Raw genomic sequence first — 21,550 nt, forward strand, 5'->3', positions numbered from 1 at the left:
ACATATGTTAACTTGAAGTGATCACATCATAATTAATACACAAGTTACATTAAAGTGTTTCCTGCAGTTAAGTGCAGTTGAATTTCATTTTACATTCAGTGAAAAGCTTCTACAGTGATCACAATGGATAAGTTTAATTAGTCACATTTTATCAGATCATGATCACATGACAATTCCTAAGTGTTCAGCAAGGAATTGCACTGCTGTGATTGTATAAAATCTGATGTTGACATTTATCACTGTTATTGTCCTATCAAATGGTTGAGCATACATTAAAGGATTTCTCAATTTTGGTTACAGCAAAGCATGAGGTCAATGGATATGGCAAATTATCCTTTACCTGAGTCTGAAATGAGAACATTGGGTCATTTATCAGCCACTGTATATAATGCCTACTTTTCTGCTGGTGGCAGCTGGCTCCTACGTGTTGTGGTTTTGATAGGATTTATACTCACTCCCATTATAACAAGTGGAGCTGATTATTGGGTGGCATATTGGTGAGTTCCTCAAAATATTTCCAAACATCATTCCACAGAATAATGCAGTATTCATTTTTAACCCTTCTTCAAACAGAAATATTAATAAATTCTGGATACAACATTTTGTTATGATACTGTTACCTACAGTTGTGTGTTTGATGTCTCCCTACAGTAATGCAGGTATACATTTACCATTCTTTGTGAGACAGTATTTTATGCGGGTGATGTAATGCTCCATCAAGATCATAAACTGGGTTAATTAAAACATAATCTTCCAATAGAAACAGATTCACTGGCTAATTAGAGACAAATTCCTTCTTAAAAAAGAGGAAGAGGTATGTAAATTAAAAACACTGGAGAAAACAGTAAATCAGAAACATTTCCTGGATTTTGTATTGAGCAGATATTTAGCTAGAATATTTACACCAATAAATTATGTACCAGACACTGTATGGCAGTACTTACTTTATACATTTATAATCACCTACAAAGAAAGTTAACTTTCCATTAGAATATGCACACACCAATGTAACATGAAATGGACATGCAGTTGACTTTCTCAGGCTATAAATAATCCACAATATCTATAAACATTCTGGATCTGTGTATAACTTAATTAAAAATCTAATACTGAGCTTAATAAATCAGAGTATAATGATTAATGAAAACAGAGAATTCGACTTGGTGGAAGAATTTAGTGTAAAATATATCACCTGATGTCTTAACAGTGTAGAATTATAAAACATAAAATTGTATACCATTACTAAATATAACAACTTACCTACATGGTGTGGCAAACAACCTATTTGTGCACAATCTGCATTTAAAATTGCAAAACTGTAGTGGTCATAAGTATTATGTAATAGGTTCACTGAAATAATGAGAAGACTTCTTCTATAATTATTTTAGCTTCAGTTAGACTAGGAAACCACTTAAGCACCATGTAATATCCTAATCATTGTCTACAAAATTTTTAACATAAAAGGTTATTCACCATTAATGATTTTCCAACAGGACAAACAATGAGGAGCAGCAATACATTACTAATACTACTATTACTGGAAACACAACTGGAGCAGTGTCTTGGTTAGATACATTCACATGCACATACATTTATACTGGATTGACAATTGGGACATTGTTGTCAACACTTGGACGTTCATTTTTATTCTTTTGGTTTGCAATTCATGCTTCCATGTGCCTGCATAACAACATGTTCAAGAATGTCTTAACTGCATCAATGCGTTTCTTCAATGCTAATCCTTCAGGTTGGTTTTACTTACTTTTGCATTATCATAGTCTGTAACAGTTCTAATGCAAAATATATTATTCACACAAAATATATTCTTCCAAGGTCAATAATTAATTTTCTTTACAGGCAGAATAGTGAACAGATTTTCAAAGGACATGGGAATTGTTGATGAGAAGTTACCAGTTTCTATTATGGAATGCTTTCATGTGAGTAGATAGGTGGCACATTCAAAAAGTGAGTGAAATCTATTGTTTCAAAACTTATTGTTCAGCTCCAATTTTCAGATCATCCTGGTACTTCTTGGAGTTGTCACCATGGTAGCAGTTGTAAATTATTGGTTGCTAGTTCCTACATGTTTACTTGCAGTTTTTGGTTGTATTATGCGCCAACTCTTCCTTTCAACTGCAGGCAGTTTAAAGAGACTGGAAGCAATAAGTGAGTACATGTCCAGTTTGTTATGCTACTGTGTAAAAACAAAAAGTACTAGATCTTCAAAATGTCTGACTTTTTGTAACTGCAATTATTAAAACTTTCTCTTGCAGCTCGGAGTCCAATATTCACACATTTAAATGCCTCTATCCAGGGACTCAGCACTATCAGAGCATTTGGTGCACAGACACTTCTTAGCAAAGAGTTTGATAAACATCAGGTAAGAAAGAAGTGTTATTAAATTGTTCACTCATAAAGCAAGAGAGTGATTTAATAAAATTAGTGTCAGAAACATTTAGCAGAGAATTTCTATGTTGTCAAAATTAATGAACCACTGACTGTTTATTAACTAAAAATGACTATTTTAAAAATGTATAGTACTTAGTGTACCAGATCACTGTAGTCTAACAAAGTGGTGACTGACCAATGAGTGATGGAAAAATGGTCACTCCACTCTCTGTCTCTCTCTCTCTGTCTCTCTCTGTCTCTCTCTCTCTGTCTCTCTCTCTGTCTCTCTCTCTGTCTCTCTCTCTCTGTCTCTCTCTCTCTGTCTCTCTCTCTCTGTCTCTCTCTCTCTGTCTCTCTGTCTCTCTCTCTGTCTCTCTCTCTCTCTGTCTCTCTCTCTCTCTGTCTCTCTCTCTCTCTCTCTCTGTCTCTCTCTCTCTCTCTCTCTGTCTCTCTGTCTCTCTCTCTCTGTCTCTCTTGTCTCTCTCTCACCTGCTCTCTCTGCTCCCCCTCTCTCTCTCTTCTCTCTCTCTGTCTCTCTCTCTTCTCTCTCTCTGTCTCTCTCAGTCCTCTCTCTCTCTCTGTCTCTCTCTCTCGTGTCCTCTGTCTCTCTCTCGGTCTCTCTCTCTTCTCTCTCTCTCTCGTCTCTCTCTCTCTCTTCCTCTCTCCTCCGTACTCTCTCTTCCTCTTCCGCTCTCTCCTCTCCTCTTCATCCTCTGTCTCTCTCTCTCTGTCTCTCTCTCACTCTCTCCGCCTCTCTTCTCTCATCTCTCTCTCTCTCCTCTCTCTCTCTCTCTCTCTGTCTCTCTCTCGTCTCTGTCCTCTCTCTCTCTCCTCTCTGTCTCTGTCTCTGTCTCTCTCTCGTCTGTCTCTCTCTCTGTCTCTCTCTCGGTCTCTCTCTCTCGCTCTCTCTCTCTCTCTCCTCTCTGTCTCTCTCTCTCTGTCTCTCTCTCTCTGTCTCTCCTCTCTCTGTCTCTTCTCTCTGTCTCTCTCTCTCTGTCTCTCTCTCTCTGTCTCTCTCTCTCTGTCTCTCTCTCTCTGTCTCTCTCTTCTGTCTCTCTCTCTCTGTCTCTCTCTCTCTGTCTCTCTCTCTCTGTCTCTCTCTGTCTCTGTCTCTCTGTCTCTGTCTCTCTCTCTCTCTGTCTCTGTCTCTGTCTCTCTCTCTCTGTCTCTGTCTCCCACATACACAACAGCATGGGGCCCACATGTACAGAGTGATTATAATCAAACTTTCAAACTGCTGGTCAGAATGATATCAAATTATCAGAGAAGGTGGAAAACACATGGCAAAAGAAAAAAATACTGTGAAAATTGATCAATAGATGGTGCTGTATGTGTCACAATACATAAATGAAAACACCTGTTATGTGCACGACCCATTGAAGTTACACGCTAGGTACACGGCTTTTCCTCCTTTCACATATGTAACGTTAGACATGACTGTCTCAATGCACGATCGCGCTGTTTGTAAAGCTATAAGACAAGAACGATGACTGTGCACACGTCAGTCTGCAGAAGTTCTGGACACAAGAGTTTGAAAAAGAGGCATTGGTCCAATGACTGCTGTGGGTCTGGAGATGGAGTCTGTGTCAACTAGTGCTTAAAAAATGTCATCAGAACTATAATGGTAAAGGTCAGAATCCAACAAGTAAAGAGGCAAAATCTGTAATGGGCAATGTAGCTACTCCTGGACTTGAATGTTAATTATCTCGCAAGTTAATTAGTTTCACATACACTGAAGTTCATTACTGAAACTTTAGGATGCCAGTCTTCCTACTGAGTACTGTCACCAAGTCCATAAATACATACAAGCTAACACACAATTGCCAAATTTAACTGCAGTAAAAAGTTAGTTACATCTTTTAAGTAACAGATTTCCAGTAAAACTAGCTGTCACTGGGATCAGCACATGAAAAATGCTTTCATTAAAAAATTTCAACGGAGTAAAGTTAGTTAAGGTTTCAAAATATCTGAGCACTTACTGCCTTTATACTAATTAGTAAAGTGCATGGAAATTGGAAAATAAGTAAAATAAAAATAATTCTGCAGAGCTGCAATAAGAGCAGATGGAAGAGTCAAAGTTTCTCACTTTAAACATGAGCTCTGGAACTTGACTGTGAATACCCATGTAATTGACAAATACCTGGACTCAGTTTTGCCAAATCTAAAACACCCCAAGTGTAATTCAAACTTGCTTATTTAGCCAAATAGTCATTCCCAGTGCATGGTGCATGCACTATTCTAGTGACTTCACAAGTTTACACTGTGTAATGTAGGTCAAGGAATCCGCAGGTATCTTTTTACAGAACCAGCAAGATTATATATATATATATATAATCTCCACCTTTTAGCTCCAGACCAACAGGCCCTGATCATCTAAAAAAAATTTGTAAATTGATGGCTGTGCAGATGCTGCCTTTAAATCTGCCAGTCTTCAGACAGAACTGGGACTGGTCTTGGAACTTAGGTGACAGTATGTGGTGTGAAGGGGCAATGATCTGCAACATGTGCTGTTAACTGCTCCCAGAATGACCTCTTCCACAGGATGGAAAATTCTTCCTGGAATACAAAGAGTGTAAATCAGTTAATTTTCCTCTTGTGATACTATTTCCCCAAGAGGGCAATCATGCACCTGTTATTAAAAAGCTTACTAATAACAGCTCCTCATTTTCCTTCTGGAGATGGCCAGACTGAGGAGATTGTCGCACAAGCAGGGCAGGCAAGGCTTGCTGGCTCTCTAGTTATCCCATTTATGCCTCAAACCTAGGTGGTGGTGGTGGTGGTGGTGGTGGTGGTGGTGGTGGTGGTGGTATGCAATTGGTATTTATGACATTAGCTATCTACCTTTATTGCAAAACAGCTCCATATTTTGACATGTCCAGCCAACTGCCATCAGGTGACTGTTTGTTGCCAGACCAGGGTTCTCTCAGGGCCCACATCAGCAAAAACTCTAGCTGTCAAGCTTAATGGGAAACTGCCGTACCACTTGGTCACCAGTGCAATTTGCAAAGGCTGTATGAAGCTGGAAGATAGTGGCCATTGTAACTTCAAGCTGTTCGTGAACAGTCATGAATGCCTTCGTGATTTAGCATAGGCCACAATCTCTGGCAAAATGTACATGTAGCTAAAAAAAGTTAACGAGGTGAACTGGTCATAAGTGGCATGAAACTACACTAACTCACACTGCACTACTGATGACAAAATATGACTATTAAAATAAAATCATTGGCTTTAGACATTGATCACACTTGGCTACTTCTGTGCCTCCACACTGTGAAACAGTTCGCAGTGCCTGCATGTCATGAAACAATTAGGCTAAAGAGCATGTCTATCAACTTGGAAACCAAACTGATGTTTAGTTACATATAAATTGCAGAACTGTGTGTTCTGAAAGTAATGAAAACAAAATTGTGTGTTAACTTGTGTTTTACTACAGAGGAATAGAGCTTACAGAAAATTCAAAAAATAGTTCGAATGGCTCTGAGCACTATGGGACTTAACAGCTATGGTCATCAGTCCCCTAGAACTTAGAACTACTGAAACCTAACTAACCTAAGGACAGCACACAACACCCAGCCATCACGAGGCAGAGAAAATCCCTGACCCCGCCAGGAATCGAACCCGGGAACCCGGGCGTGGGAAGCGAGAACGCTACCGCACGACCACGAGATGCGGGCAGAAAATTCAGATGGGGGGGCTTTATTATAAACCAGAAAATTAGTGTAAACCCCCCCCCCCCCCACACACACACACACACACACACACACACACACACACACACACACACACACACACACACACACAAAAGGAAGGAGACAGAAATAGAATATTTAAAAAAGAAGTGCAGCGATGACTGAATAAAAGAAAATTCCATCATAAAATCATTGGGAATTTAGTGTAAATTTCCAAGAAATTGAAAGGGATTATTTATCCACATTTCGTTAAATTTTCAAACAAGAAATTAAATTTCTATTTTCTTTTCTGCCTGTGTTTTGGCTTAAATGTCTCCCTAATGTTCACATACATTATTCATATTTACATTACATTCTTCTGTTCTACAGTCCATTGCGGACCTTGGATCCTAACCTTTTTCTGGAAGGTGTTCAGATTACATGCTAATTCTTTGATTCATGTGTCCCATTCTCTTTACCTGCTCTTTGATACCATTTACCCACCTGGTTTTCACTCAGGTGTTCTTTTTGATCTCTGGGATTTCCAGTTAGTATTTTCTTTGGCAATCTGAATCGACCATCCATCTCAAATGCCCAGCCCATCTGTCTCATTGGCTTTACACTTTTTACAATAGCTGGCTCTACATGTGGCATAAAGCTCATTGTTATACTGTTTCCTCCACCTCCTTCCCTTGCAACAAGGGCCTATTACTCTCTGGAGTACCTTACTCTCAAAGGCAATCAGCATATTAGTATCCCTTACTAGTGGCAAAGTTTCTGAAGCATATGTGAGCATTAGAATTGTATTTTGAAGATACATGTTTTGTTATAGAAAAACCTGTTCTATTGGCTGCCAATAGCCACTGTTTAATTTAGCATGATGTATCATTGTGAATTTGAAAAGTGGAATCTACTGTAATCTAAAATTAGAGTAATTGATTTTTGGCATGTTTCTCACTTGTTCTACCATAAGGCTAATACTTCAACTATTCTGTTATAAATCACCCTGGCCATCAAGTTGGCTTCTATTATCACATGTTCCAATTTTATATTTAAAAGAACACATGCCACCACATCTCCATGGTGCACAACACTGTGTATATCCAGTGGCTTGGATAATACTCCTTGAACACTAATTCTCTCACATTGCTTATATTTGCATTACTAGAACAGGCAGATTTTCTTTATCTAACGTATGGTGCAATAAACTTAAACCCCAACCTTTGCTTTTTGTGGGCATTGCTCTATCTGAGCTACCCAGAAAACACTCATTGACCTCACGGCTTTCATTTTCCAAGAATCCTCTATTGCATTAAAAATTCCCAAAGCACTTTAGCCTATCTTGCTAGACCAAAGGTACTGGAAAAAGGTATTTGTAGAAAATGTTTCATGGCCTAGGGGTTAATTTCATCTTGACTGATAAGCCTGTTTCACTATCAAGTCCTGACACCAAAACCCCTGTGCATTAATTTTTCAGCTGCTTCTGTTCTTAAAGACCAAAGTTTCCATTGCATTTCAGTTTTAATTAAGATGATTAAAAACACCAAAATTACTGAACTGGTAATAAAGGAATAGTTTCCTTGCTTCCAGGACCTGAATACAACTGCATTCTATATGTTCCTGTCAACTAGCAGAGCCTTTGCTTATTGGCTTGATGTGGGATGCTTGGCCTACATAGCAGTTGTCACCTTCAGCTTTCTGCTTTACGGTGAAGGTAAGCACCACATTTCTATGATATAGATGAATTATAGTATAAACTAGGATTTGGATCAGATTATCTGTGAAAAGTACATAGTTTGGTACAATATCAGCTTCATTCTATTTATTTCTGTCTTCCAATCTATGCCATCATGTAATCACTTAAAGATTTCCATACAGAATATATGTGCCACAAATGTCAAACTTCAAGCATGCATGTCAATAACTCATGAATATAATCATAGATCAAACCCTTACTTCAACAAATAGCATGACCTCATCTTAGTCACTTGTCAAAACTATATACAGCATACTATCAAAAAAGAATAATATAAATTACAAAACAGAGCATCAATAAATCTCTAACACATCCTCAAGTTAACTTAATCATAATCTCTAATATCATAGAATATACTTCATAACATCCTGTCTTCACAGTGCCTAAAAACTACTAATTACCCCTAGCAGAGCAATGCATTGCAGATAATTCACATACGTCACACAGAACAATACCGCATATACTTTGAATAAAAACAATTACAATGGAACTGATTTTTCAAAAATCCCATAGTATTCACATTCCTTTACTCTGCAATCATTCTCAGCTAGTAAACTTTCTCTAAAAGAAGTACAGGTAAACATTTGACATTGTTTGCAATAATAAATCTAATAGTTTCATATCATTATTTTCCATTCACTAGGACTTCAGATATTTGAATATATGGGTTTTAGTGTTGTAAGACTGCTGAATCCAATGATGCACACTATACCACATGTAATAGACACTATTTTATTACTGACCAGGTGAATCCTTGTACAGCAGTTGAGTGATCCGGGGAGGGAACTGTGGGTTGTGAGGAGTCGGGGTAGCGGACCTGAATGCCTGTTGCAGTACGTAGTACTTTTACCATTGATGGGTCAGTAACAACAGGCAAGGGGACAGACTGGAGAAGGTGAATGTGGGTTAAGTTGTCATTGAGACAGCTGGCTCATTCATAGAAGATACGCACATTATCCTGCTGCATAACAAAAACACTTTAGAGCCGCAAATAACACCTGTGTTGATATTCACTACCCCTCCCGTATACAGGTTGACAGAATCTCCACGAGTCGTCGGCATCGACATCACCCGTACAGAGGCTGGCCCCTGATATGGCACTGAATCTTAACAGCGGGAGGCGGGGGAGCTGCCTGTATGACGGGGGAGTCATCACACGCATCACTCGGTATGGGAATGTCACACACACCTGTAGCACTGTCACATGACTGGGAGTGGGTAATGTCACAAGTACAGGAATGGGCGTCACTCATCTGCTAACTGTCGGTAGTTACCTCAAGTGAGGCGGGTGTAGCAGGGGGTCGGTGCTGAGTGGGTGGGGTATCGAGCAGTTCTCCCAGGGACCATGCTGGTTTGAGGCGGCAGACAGATACCGTTTGAGGTGTGCCATTAATGAGCACTTCGAACGTGTTGGTACGCCGCGATATGTCTCTGTGCAGGTCCAAGTATGGAGGTCTGAGTGCCAGTCGGACAGTGTCATCACACACCATGACATGAGTGTATGACGCGAAGCCCATATGCATAAATACGGGAGGGGGCGAATGCGGTCGAGGTGGAAGCATGCGAATGTTAGCAATTAACTCCTTAACATGACCGACGAATGTCAAGTCACAGATTTGATCTGGAGGGAGTGAAGGCTCGACTAGTTCTGCTGGGAGTGTGAGGGGTTATCCATACAGTGCTTCTGCCAGGGATACGCCAAGGTCCTCTTTGTATGCAGCCCGAACGCCTAACCTTACCCATGGTAAGGCATTGGCCCACTCACCTCCATGGCACATCAGGGAATCGGGGAACCTTTAAGCGTTCGGTGCCAGCATTCGACAAGCCCGTTGCTCTGGGGGTTGGAATCCTAAATCATTTCACCACCACACAGTTCACAAAGCTGTTGGAAGAGGGCAGACTCGAACTGGCGGCCCTCGTCAATGGTGATAGAAACCGGGCAGCTGAAGTGTGAGATCCACATTAATAAAAGGGCTTGGGCCACTGTGTCTGCTGTGATAGTAGTGAGAGGAATTACCTCTACCCAGTGGGTAAACCAGTCAATGGTGAACAGTATGTAATGGAAGGGGCCCAAGGGGGGTAAGGGCCCAACAATATTGATATGTATGTGCTGGAATCTTCTTTTTTCCACATCGAATGTACCCACGGGGGGGGCTGTGCATGGCGTCGTACTTTTGCGCGCTGACAAGCTACACACGCTCACGCCCAACTGTGACATTGTTTCATCACCCCGAGCCAAACAAAACATTCACATATCAGACATGTGGTGGCGCGAATGCAAGGGTGTGCCAAGTTGTGGACACTATTAAAAATTTCCTGGCGGAGAGGTGCCAGAATCACCGGATGTATGCGTCCTGTCGAAATGTCACACCAGATGGGTGATGAAAACCCAGAAAGTGTCCGTAATGCTAGTTGGAGTCCTGTTTTAACATCAGAGGGCAACATGGCGAGTTCAGTATCATCTGTCTGCAATTTAGGGAGTTCACTGAGGTCCAGTTGTGAAGATAAAACCGACAAACGAGATAGAAAATTGGCGACAACATTGTCTGCACCTCTGACGTAATGTATGTCATTCATAAACTGACATATGAGGTCCATATGATGAAAACATTTTGGGGAAGAGTCCTTGCCTGGGTGACAGAAAGCATATACCAATGGCTCATGGTCGGTAAATACAAAGAGATGGCGACCTTCGATATCGTCTTGGAACTATTTGATAGTGTTGTAAACAGCAAACAGTTCCTGGTCAAAGGTTGACCATTTATATTGGGAAGCGGACAGTTTGTGGGAGAAAAATCTGAGTGGCTGTACCTATGGACAAAGGTATCACACTAACCTCGCCCCCGTGTTGACTAGAAATGAAAGGGGGTACGGGGGTGTCTGGTGCAAACTGTGGAGTTCCAGGATAAACATGAAATTTCCCTTTGTGAAATCTTCTCGGGTGATCAGCCGAGTAAAGGCGTCGTCTTCTCGGCTGATCACCCGAGAAGATTTCACGAATGGAATACGCCGAGAAAGTCTCAAATCACATGAAATTTCCCATCTTGGGTGTCCGGCTCGATTTGTAACGCCACTGATTCAGGTGGAAAGTTTGAACTGGCACTTGGGAAACCCGAAAACATAGTCACTGGGGTTTGAGCACATTGTGTCCGCGGTTGTTGAGCACTTGGAACACGTGGAAAGTTCATAGTGAACGTAAAATGTTCGTATACAAAGTTTTGTGTGCAAAAAATGTTCCGTTGGTAAGGAACACAGCCACTTGACTGCTGACTCATGTACAATAATGGAAAGTTATTGTTTGTACCTGATGCCAGCACACATGGCTGTGGGAATGCAGAAGCACTGTCCTGTTATGTACTGCTAGTAGGTGTGTTCGGAAACTGCGTTGAACTATTACAAACACACAGTGGATAATTGGAAAAAAATACCAAAGCATCCGTTGGGAAACTAAGCTGGCACGTGTGTGGTGTGGTGGACGGCACGCGATCCATTGTGTACTGCTCGATGAAACGAGTTTGTTGTAGCACCTGCAAACAAAATTTGGGATCACCAGTATGGGTTTTAGTGTTGGACTGACGAATCCAATGATGCACAGTATACCACATGTAATAAACACTATTTTATTACTCGGAAGCACACATGTACAGTTAGATACATTCTTGATCTCTGTCCATGTGTGTAAACTTTCGCACGCTGCCACAGACTGCAGCAAAGAGTTCGGCAAAACAAAGATATTACACTTGACTTGGTTGATAGTTGCCACAAATACTATCAAATGTAGCTGCTGGCTATAACTAAAATATGATAAATTACCTTCAGTCAAAATTCCCGCCCCCAAAAATCAGTATTTCATATCTGTTCCCCTTTCTGCTATTTCAAGATAGCATTCTACAACTTTGTGTAAATACACTAGACCAAAAATGTTTCAAAACATTTACAAATCTTTACACTTTTTGTTCACACAAATTTCACTAACTTCATATTCAGTGAAATTTTTGCATTACAGTAAATGTAATGCAATCTTCAAAGTTTCATAACATAATCATTCTCTCTTTCAAAATCTTAACATTTTTAGCATTGTACTTCAAAATAATTTTCATTATCACAGTGAGATAATGGATTTTAACCTAAGTCATAAATATATATACTACAAATTTCTTTATACACAAATAGAATAAGATAGACTGATAGCAAAAGAAAATTTGTATGAAGATAAACAGGAGTCAGACAAAACATGCCGTATGGAAGTCCAAATCTTTGAAATAATTTTGCAAGAGCATTGGATCCTGGACTTGCAACATCCATGTTACAAGTGCTTGTGACACCATGGGGATACCTTTTACTACAATGTCCCTATTTCACTTTCCTGGTTTCCAATTGTTTCAAATTTTGTCACTGATTTATTGGCAAACCCTAGTTCTATTAGTTCAGAGTTTACAACTTTTCTTCCACATGTCCTGTAACATTTAAAAATTTTTCTTTACGTTTCTTCTAACTCTGTACCAGATCATGTTGTTTGCAGCACTGGCATCTGTACTTTCCCACATTCCAACTCTTAAGTTTGTTAAAGCAATCCTAAAACCCAAATTTTCATATTAACCTGCTATAGTAGTAGTTTATTATTACAGCTGCTTGCAGTGTCCTTCTTCTAAAAATGTTTGGTAGTATCCTCACACTAGATACAATCTAACAACAATTACTTAAGTTTTTAATATAACTCATTATTTATTGATATATCTAAAAACAAAGATGTGACTTACCATACGAAAGTGCTGGCAGGTCGATAGACACAATCATAAACACAAAATTCATCAGGAAAGAGGGAAGGAGAGGGAAAGACGAAAGGAGTCATTCCAATCCCGGGAGCGGAAAGATGCTTTCGTATGGTAAGTCACATCATCTATGTTTTTAGATATATTTTTCCTGCGTGGAATGTTTCCCTCTATTATATTTATTTGTTAGGAAATAGCAGAAAGGTCGGGGAAGAAGGCCAGTGTTCACTCTGTCTGCTTGCCAGGTGGTCTCATCAGAGATGTGGAGGAAGCCCTACTGGCGGCGATAGAGAGCACTGGGTGCACCTGACTACAAATTGTTGCTCATGTCGGCACCAATGACTCATGCCGTCTGGGTTCAGAGGTCATCCTCAGTTCGTACAGGCGATTGGCGGAATTGGTGAAGGCGGAAAGCCTCGCTCGCGGGGTGGAATCAGAGTTAACTATTTGTAGTATCGTTCCCAGAACCGATTGCGGTCCTCTGGTTTGGAGCCGAGTGGAAGGGTTAAACCAGAGGCTCAGATGATTCTGTGGAGATCTGGGGTGCAAATTTCTCGACCTCCGCTATCGGGTGGAGAAATGTAGGATCCCCCTGAATAGGTCAGGCGTGCACTACACGCCGGAAGCGGCTACAAGGGTAGCAGAGTACTTGTGGAGTGCACATGGGGGTTTTTTAGGTTAGAGAATTCCCTCCCTAGGCCCGACAAGTCGCCTCCTGATACGCGGCAAGGTAGGAGTACGCAAAATGCAACAGGAAATAACAATATTAATGTGCTAATAGTAAACTGCAGGAGCGTCTATAGAAAGGTCCCAGAACTGCTCTCATTAATAAACGGTCACAATACCCACATAGTATTAGCCATGGAAAGTTGGCTGAAACCAGATGTAAACAGTAATGAAGTCCTAAACTCAGATTGGAATGTATGCCACAGACAGGCTGGACAGTGAAGGGGGAGGCGTGTTTATAGTGATAAAAAGTGCAATAGTATCGAAGGAAATTGACGGAGATCCGAAATGTGAAATGATTTGGGTGAAGGTCACGGTTAAAGCCGGCTCAGACATGGTAACTGGATGTCTCTATAGGCCCCCTGGCTCAGCAGCTGTTGTGGCTGAGCACCTGAAGGATAATTTGGAAAATATTTCAAGTAGATTTCCCCACCATGTTATAGTTCTGGATGGAGATTTTAATTTGCCGGATATAGACTGGGAGGCTCAAACGTTCATAACGGGTGGCAGGGACAAAGAATCCAGTGAAATTTTTTTAAGTGCTTTATCTGAAAACTACCTTGAGCAGTTAAACAGAGAACCGACTCATGGCGATAACATATTAGACCTTCTGGTCACAAACAGACCCGAACTATTTGAAATAGTTAACGCAGAACAGGGAATCAGCGATCATAAAGCGGTTACGGCATCGATGATTTCAGCCATAAATAGAAATATTAAAAAAGGTAGGAAGATTTTTCTGTTTAGCAAAAGTGACAAAAAGCAGATTACAGAGTACCTGACGGCTCAATACAAAAGTTTTGTCTCAAGTACAGATAGTGTTGAGGATCAGTGGACACAGTTCAAAACCATCGTACAATATGCGTTAGATGAGTATGTGCCAAGCAAGATCGTAACAGATTGAAAAGAGCCACTGTGGTACAACAACTGAGTTAGAAAACTGCTGCGGAAGCAAAGGGAACTTCACAGCAAACAAACAGACAAAGCCTTGCAGACAAACAAAAATTACGCGAAGCGAAATGTAGTGTGAGGAGGGCTATGTGAGAGGCATTCAATGACTTAGAAAGTAAAGTTCTATGTACTGACTTGGCAGAAAATCCTAAGAAATTTTGGTCTTATGTCAAAGCAGTAGGTGGATCAAAACAAAATGTCCAGACACTCTGTGACCAAAATGGTACTGAAACAGAGGATGACAGACTAAAGGCCGAAATACTAAATGTCTTTTTCCAAAGCTGTTTCACAGAGGGAGAGTGCACTGTAGTTCCTTCTCTAGATTGTCGCACAGATGACAAAATGGTAGATATCGAAATAGACGACAGAGGGATAGAGAAACAATTAAAATTACTCAAAAGAGGAAAGGCCGCTGGACCTGATGGGATACCAGTTCGATTTTACACAGAGTACGCGAAGGAACTTGCCTCCCTTCTTGCAGCGGTGTACTGTAGGTCTCTAGAAGAGCGTAGCATTCCAAAGGATTGGAAAAGAGCACAGGTCATCCCCGTTTTCAAGAAGGGACATCGAACAGATGTGCAGAACTATAGACCTATATCTCTAACATCGATCAGTTGTAGAATTTTGGAACACGTGTTATGTTAGAGAACAATTACTTTTCTGGAGACTAGAAATCTACTGTTTAGGAATCAACACAGGTTTCGATAAAGACGGTCGTGCGAAACCCAGCTCGCGCTATTCATCCATGAGACTCAGAGGGCCACTGACATGGGTTCACAGGTAGATGCTGTGTTTCTTGACTTCCGCAAGGCGTTCGATACAGTTCCCCACAGTCGTTTAATGAACAAAGTAAGAGCATATGGACTATCAGACCAATTGCGTGATTGGATTGAAGAGTTCCTAGATAACAGAACGCAGCATGTCATTCTCAATGGAGAGAAGTCTTCCGAAGTAAGAGTGATTTCAGGTGTGCCGCAGGGTAGTGTCATAGGACCGTTGCTATTCACAATATACATAAATGACCTTGTGGATGACATCGGAAGTTCACTGAGGCTTTTTGCAGATGATGCTGTGGTGTATCGAGAGGTTGTAACAATGGAAAATTGTACTGAAATGCAGGAGGATCTGCAGCGAATTGACGCATGGTGCAGGGAATGGCAATTGAATCTCAATGTAGACAAGTGTAATGTGCTGCGAATACAAAGAAAGATAGATCCCTTATCATTTAGCTACAAAATAGGTCAGCAATTGGATGCAGTTAATTCCATAAATTATCTGGGAGTAGGCATTAGGAGTGCTTTAAAATGGAATGATCATATAAAGTTGATCGACGGTAAAGCAGATGCCAGACAGATTCATTGGAAGAATCCTAAGGAAATGCAATCCAAAAACAAAGTAAGTAGGTTGCAGTACACTTGTTCACTCACTGCTTGAATACTGCTCAGCAGTGTGGGATCCGTACCAGATAGGGTTGATAAAAGAGATAGAGAAGATCCAACGGAGAGCAGCGCGCTTCGTTACAGGATCATTTAGTAATCTTGAAAGCGTTACGGAGATGATAGATAAACTCCAGTGGAAGACTCTGCGGGAGATATGCTCAGTAGCTCGGTACGGGCTTTTGTTAAAGTTTCGAGAACATACCTTCACCAAAGAGTCAAGCAGTATATTGCCCCCTCCTACGTATATCTCGCGAAGAGACCATGAGGATAAAATCAGAGATTAGAGCCCACACAGAAGCATACCGACAATCCTTCTTTCCACGAACTATACGAGACTGGAATAGAAGGGAGAACCGATAGAGGTACTCAGGGTACCCTCCGCCACACACCGTCAGGTGGCTTGCGGAGTATGGATGCAGATGTAGATATTGAAGTGTAAAGCTGCATTGAGATTAACATTACCCAGCTTTGTAACAGTTTCCAAATTTATGCCAGTTCACAGCTGCTGCAGTCATGTCTTATTAATTTACTCTTGGTATTGGCAGCAAGATGTCTGCCTCTCCTCAACCAACAGTGTGTGTAACTCATAGGTTGGAACTATTGCAGTGGAAGACAAACTAATTTAAAGATCATCGGGTCACTGACAGTATAAAGATGATATGAAATCCTTGCTGGTGTGGTGGTGATTCATTTGTGAAAACTTACGTTCACATTCACTAGTATATATAGAAGCATGTCACTGCACTGAGCAGAGGCAGGAAGGATGCTGAAATTTTATTCTTTATCAAATAATCCTGAAATCCTAAAAGTGTCCCTCTCTCTGGAATACCAAAATGACGACCTAAAATTTTACACTTGTTTAAACGTCTGTTCCAGGATTTTCAGCACAAATTGGAGTCCAATACATCTGCACATTCAGAGATAACAGTATTGTCTGCCTGCAGGAAACAATTCACCAACTACTGTTTTAAACAATCATAAAAACTGCTGAGCTAAGGATGTCTGCTTTTTGTTCCCTTTTCCAATGCATTCAACTCTTCCACTACTTTGAGAGCTTCACAGTAATGAGGACTGCTGCTCAGTTTCCTTCTTTGAACATTTCTGATCTTTTGTTTGACAGAATGCCGTGTGATGTCTTGGTGACTGTAGTTAGACTTGGTTCGGATAATTCTTGCAGGGTATCACATATTAATGAAATCAACTTCTGTGATGGACTTGAATAAACGTTCATATATATGTCAGTTGACTTCCTGCTTTGATCATCTTTGGCAGCTATGAGGTGAACAACCAAAGCTTTAGAGTTTCCAAAACTACTGACACACTTCAGAAGCTTGGTACTACCCACCTGGTACCAAAGATTCTGCCTGTTTTGTGAATTTCAATTTAAAGTATCTCTGCATGCTGTTCTAACTTCAGCATTCTTCAGTAAATAGTGGTGCACTGAATATAGCTTGTTTAAGAAAGACCTGAAGTGAATTACATGTGATGCAAACTCTTTATTATGTCACCAACTGACAGTCTATAACTAGGGCAACAGGAAACTAAAATCCGGGGGAAATGCAGTTCATTAATGTTGTTGTTGTGCTCTTCAGCCCTGAGACTAGTTCGATGCAGCTCTCCACGCTACTCTATCCTGTTTAAGCTTCTATCTCTCTCGTTACCTACTACAGCCTACATCCTTCTGAATCTTAGTGTATTCATCTCTTGGTCTCCCTCTAAGATTTTTACCCTCCACGCTGCCCTCCAGTACTAAATTGGTGATCCCTTGATGCTTCAGAACTTGTCCTACCAACTGATCCCTTCTAGTCAAGTTGTGCCACAAATTTCTCTTCTCCGAAATTCTATTCAATATCTCCTCATTAGTTATGTGATCTACCCATCTAATCTTCAGCATTCTTCTGTAGCACCACATTTCAAAAGCTTCTATTCTCTTCTTGGCCACACTATTTATCGTCAATGTTTAACTTCCATACATGGCTACACTCCATACAAATACTTCCAGAAACGACTTCCTGACACTTAAATCTATACTCGATGTTAACAAATTTCTCTTCAGAAACGCTTTCCTTGCCATTGCCAGCCTACATTTTATATCCTCTCTACTTCGACCATCATCAGTTATTTTGCTCCCCAAATAACAAAACTCTTTTACTACTTTAAGTGTCTCATTTCCTAATCTAATTCCCTCAGCATCACCCAATTTAATTCAACTACATTCCAGTATCCTTGTTTTGTTTTTCTTGATGTTCATCTTATATCCTTCTTTCAAGACACTGTCCATTCCATTCAACTGCTCTTCCAAGTCCTTTGCTGTCTCTGACAGAATTACATTGTCATCGGCGAACCTTAAAGTTTTTATTTCTTCTCCATGGATTTTAATACCTACTCCGAATTTTTCTTTTGTTTCCTTTACTGCTTGCTCAATATACAGATTGAATAACATCAGGGATAGGCTACAACCCTGTCTCACTCCCTTCCTGACCACTGCTTCCCTTTCATGTCCCTAGACTCTTATAACTGCCATCTGGTTTCTATACAAATTGTAAATAGCCTTTCGCTCCCTGTATTTTAAACCTGCCACCTTTAGAATTTGAAATAGAGTATTCCAGTCAACATTGTCAAAAGCTTTCTCTAAGTCTACAAATACTAGAAACATAGGTTTGCCTTTCCTTAATCTTTCTCCTAAGATAAATTCTATGGTCAGTATTACCTCAAGTGTTCAAACATTTCTACGGAATCCAAACTGATCTTCCCCGAGGTTAGCTTCTACGAGTTTATCCATTCGTCTGTAAAGAATTCGCGTTAGTATTTTGCAGCCGTGACTTATTAAACTGATAGTTCAGTAATTTTCACAGCTGTCAACATCTGCTTTCTTTGGGATTGAATTACTATATTCTTCTTGAAGTCTGAGGGTATTTCGCCTGACTCGTACATCTTGCTCACCAGATCGTAGAGTTTTGTCAGGACTGGCTCTCCCAAGGCTGTCAGTAGTTCTAATGGAATGTTGTCTACTCCAGGAGCCTTGTTTCGACTCGGGTCTTTCAGTGCTCTGTCAAACTCTTCACGCAGTATCATACCTCCCATTTCATCATCTACATCCTCTTCCATTTCCATAATATTGTCCTGAAGGACATCACCCCTGTATAGGCCCTCTATATACTCCTTCCACCTTTCTGCTTTCCGTTCTTTGGTTAGAACTGGGTTTCCATCTGAGCTCTTGATACTCGTGCAACTGGTTCTCTTTTCTCCAAAGGTCTCTTTACTTTTCCTGTAGGCAGTATCTATCTTACCTCTAGTGAGACAAGCCTCTACATCCTTAAATTTGTCCTCTAGCCATCCCTGCTTAGCCATTTTGCACTTCATGTCAATCTCATTTTTGAGACATTGGTATTCCTTTTTGCCTGCTTCATTTACTGCATTTTTGTATTTTCTCCTTTCATCAATTAAATTCAACATTTCTTCTGTTACCCGAGGATTTCTACTAGCCCTTGCCTTTTTACCTACTTGATTCTCTGCTACCTTCACTACTTCATCCCTCAGAGCTACCCATTCTTATTCCACTGTCATTTGTCAATTGTTCCCTTATGCTCTCCCTGAAACTCTGTACAACCTCTGGTTCTTTCAGTTTATCCAGGTCTCATCTCCTTAAATTCCCACCTTTTTGCAGTTTCTTCAGTTTTAATCTACAGTTCATAACCAATAGATTGTGGTCAGAGTCCACATCTGCCCCTGGAAATGTCTTACAATTTAAAACCTGGTTCCTAAATCTCTGTCTTACCATTATATAATCTATCTGAAACCTTCTAGTATCTCCAGGGTTCTTCCATGTATACAACCTTCGTTCATGATTCTTGAACCAAGTGTTAGCTATGATTAAGTTATGCTCTGTGCAAAATTCTACCAGGCAGCTTACTCTTTCATTTCTTAGCCCCACTCCATATTAAACTACTACGTTTCCTTCTCTTCCTTTTCCTACTGTCGAAATCGTCACCCATGACTATTAAATCTTCATCTCACTTCACTACCTGAATAATTTCTTTTCTCTCATCATACATTTCATAGATTTCTTCATCTGCAGAGTTAGTTGGCATATAAACTTGTACTACTGTAGTAGGCGTGGGCTTCGTGTCTATCTTTGCCACAATAATGTGTTCACTATGCTGTTTGTAGTAGGTTACCTTCACTCCTATATTTTTTTTATTCATTATTAAACCTACTCCTGCATTACCCCTATTTGATTTTGTATTTATAACCCTGTATTCACCTGACCAAAAGTCTTGTTCCTCCTGCCACCGAACTTCACTAATTCCCACTATATCTAACTTTAACCTATCCATTTCCCTTTTTAAATTTTCTAACCTACCTGCTAGATTAAGGGATTTGACATTCCACACTCCGATCCGTAGAACGCCAGTTTTCTTTCTCCTGATGACGTCGTCGTCCTTTTGAGTAGTCCCCACCTGGAGATCCAAATGGGGAACTATTTTACCTGTGGAATATTTTACCCAAGAGGATGCAATCATCATTTAATCATACAATCAAGCTGCATGCCCTCGGGAAAAATTACGGCTGTAGTTTCCTCTTGCTTTCAGCCGTTCGCAGTACCACAACAGCAAGGCCGTTTTGGTTAGTGTTACAGGGCCAGATCAATCATCCAGACTGTTGCTCCTGCAACTACTGAAAAGTCTGCTGCCCCTCTTCAGGAACCACACATTTGTCTAGCCTCTTAACAGATACACCTTCGTTGTGGTTGCACCTACAGTACAGCTATCTGTAGCGTTGAGGCACGCAAGCCTCCCCATCAATGGCAAGGTCCATGGTTCATGGGGGGTCATTGAGGTTACTGCTACTTATTTTCACCCTATCATCACTGCTGCTGCATCTGTTTTGAATGAAACAAGATTTTCTTTCAGGAAGTCATTAGAAAGTATCATGGATTACAAATAATTTAGCAATGGGTTACAAATACTATCAGCAGTTATGTTATTCAAATCATCTATATGAATGAATATATTTGTGGGCTCTTGTGTTGGGGAGTTTGGTTCATAAATAAATTATTAAAATGAGTAACTGATGTGCTATCATCAATAATAAGATATTTTCGATCTTGTCAGAATCAGTATTTTCCTAGTGCAATGCCATTAATTATGTTAGGACACACATTTCCAGAACGTAAAAGGTGGCATATGTCAAGTCCATTAAGTTTTTGCAGTCAATTTTTGTCTCAAAACCACTGAAACATTTTTTGTGACTTTAAAAGCAGCCCGAAATATATTTGCTGTCACTTCCTGTTCATTATGAAATGTCATAGTGCAAGCATTTTCCAGTGTCTTCTATTCAGCACAAAGTAGTATTTTGGCAGCAGTTTGATGAATGGAACTTTCTGAGAGTTTAAATATTTTTTTCTGCAAAGAAACCATATCTCCTTTTCTTGAATCACCTGTAGATGATACACACACACACACACACACACACACACACACACACACACACACACACTAGCACAAGGTTGTGGAATCCCCTTGCCGTGTTTCTTTCTTCCTAGGTCCAAATTTCCTACATTTTTGCAAATTTTCCAATGAAGTTTACTTCAAATGATTAAAAAGTCATTTTTGTAACAAAATGCACTTTCTTCATGCCGAGTCCAACATTTTTTATCATCATTTGACTTGCTATTGTACACACATTCATTCACTGTATTGTCACACTTGAGTTCAGGGTTCAGGTTTAAATTTTTATTTTTTTCATCCAGCAACACGCAAATTACTTAATTTCCACTTGCAGAATAATTATTGAGAAGTTTTAGCTTTTTACATGCAGTAGAACAAGCAAAATAGTTTGCTGCTGCAC

The 21,550-nt window shown here is 40.2% G+C and overlaps 1 protein-coding gene across 1 annotated transcript in view; it reads left to right on the top strand.

Annotated features, from left to right (window-relative positions):
• Nucleotides 1-21,550, top strand: part of LOC126234964 (ATP-binding cassette sub-family C member 4-like) — an 83,766-nt gene that overhangs the window by 26,968 nt on the left and 35,248 nt on the right. Inside the window, exons 13-18 of the mRNA XM_049943702.1 lie at nucleotides 301-497; nucleotides 1,494-1,747; nucleotides 1,858-1,937; nucleotides 2,016-2,166; nucleotides 2,274-2,380; nucleotides 7,647-7,770. Of these exons, the coding sequence (XP_049799659.1) occupies nucleotides 301-497; nucleotides 1,494-1,747; nucleotides 1,858-1,937; nucleotides 2,016-2,166; nucleotides 2,274-2,380; nucleotides 7,647-7,770 (913 nt within the window). The remainder of the gene's footprint in view (nucleotides 1-300; nucleotides 498-1,493; nucleotides 1,748-1,857; nucleotides 1,938-2,015; nucleotides 2,167-2,273; nucleotides 2,381-7,646; nucleotides 7,771-21,550) is intronic.

This window comes from Schistocerca nitens, chromosome 2, assembly GCF_023898315.1.
Source record: "Schistocerca nitens isolate TAMUIC-IGC-003100 chromosome 2, iqSchNite1.1, whole genome shotgun sequence".
In the NCBI taxonomy this organism is placed as follows: Eukaryota; Metazoa; Arthropoda; class Insecta; order Orthoptera; family Acrididae; genus Schistocerca; species Schistocerca nitens.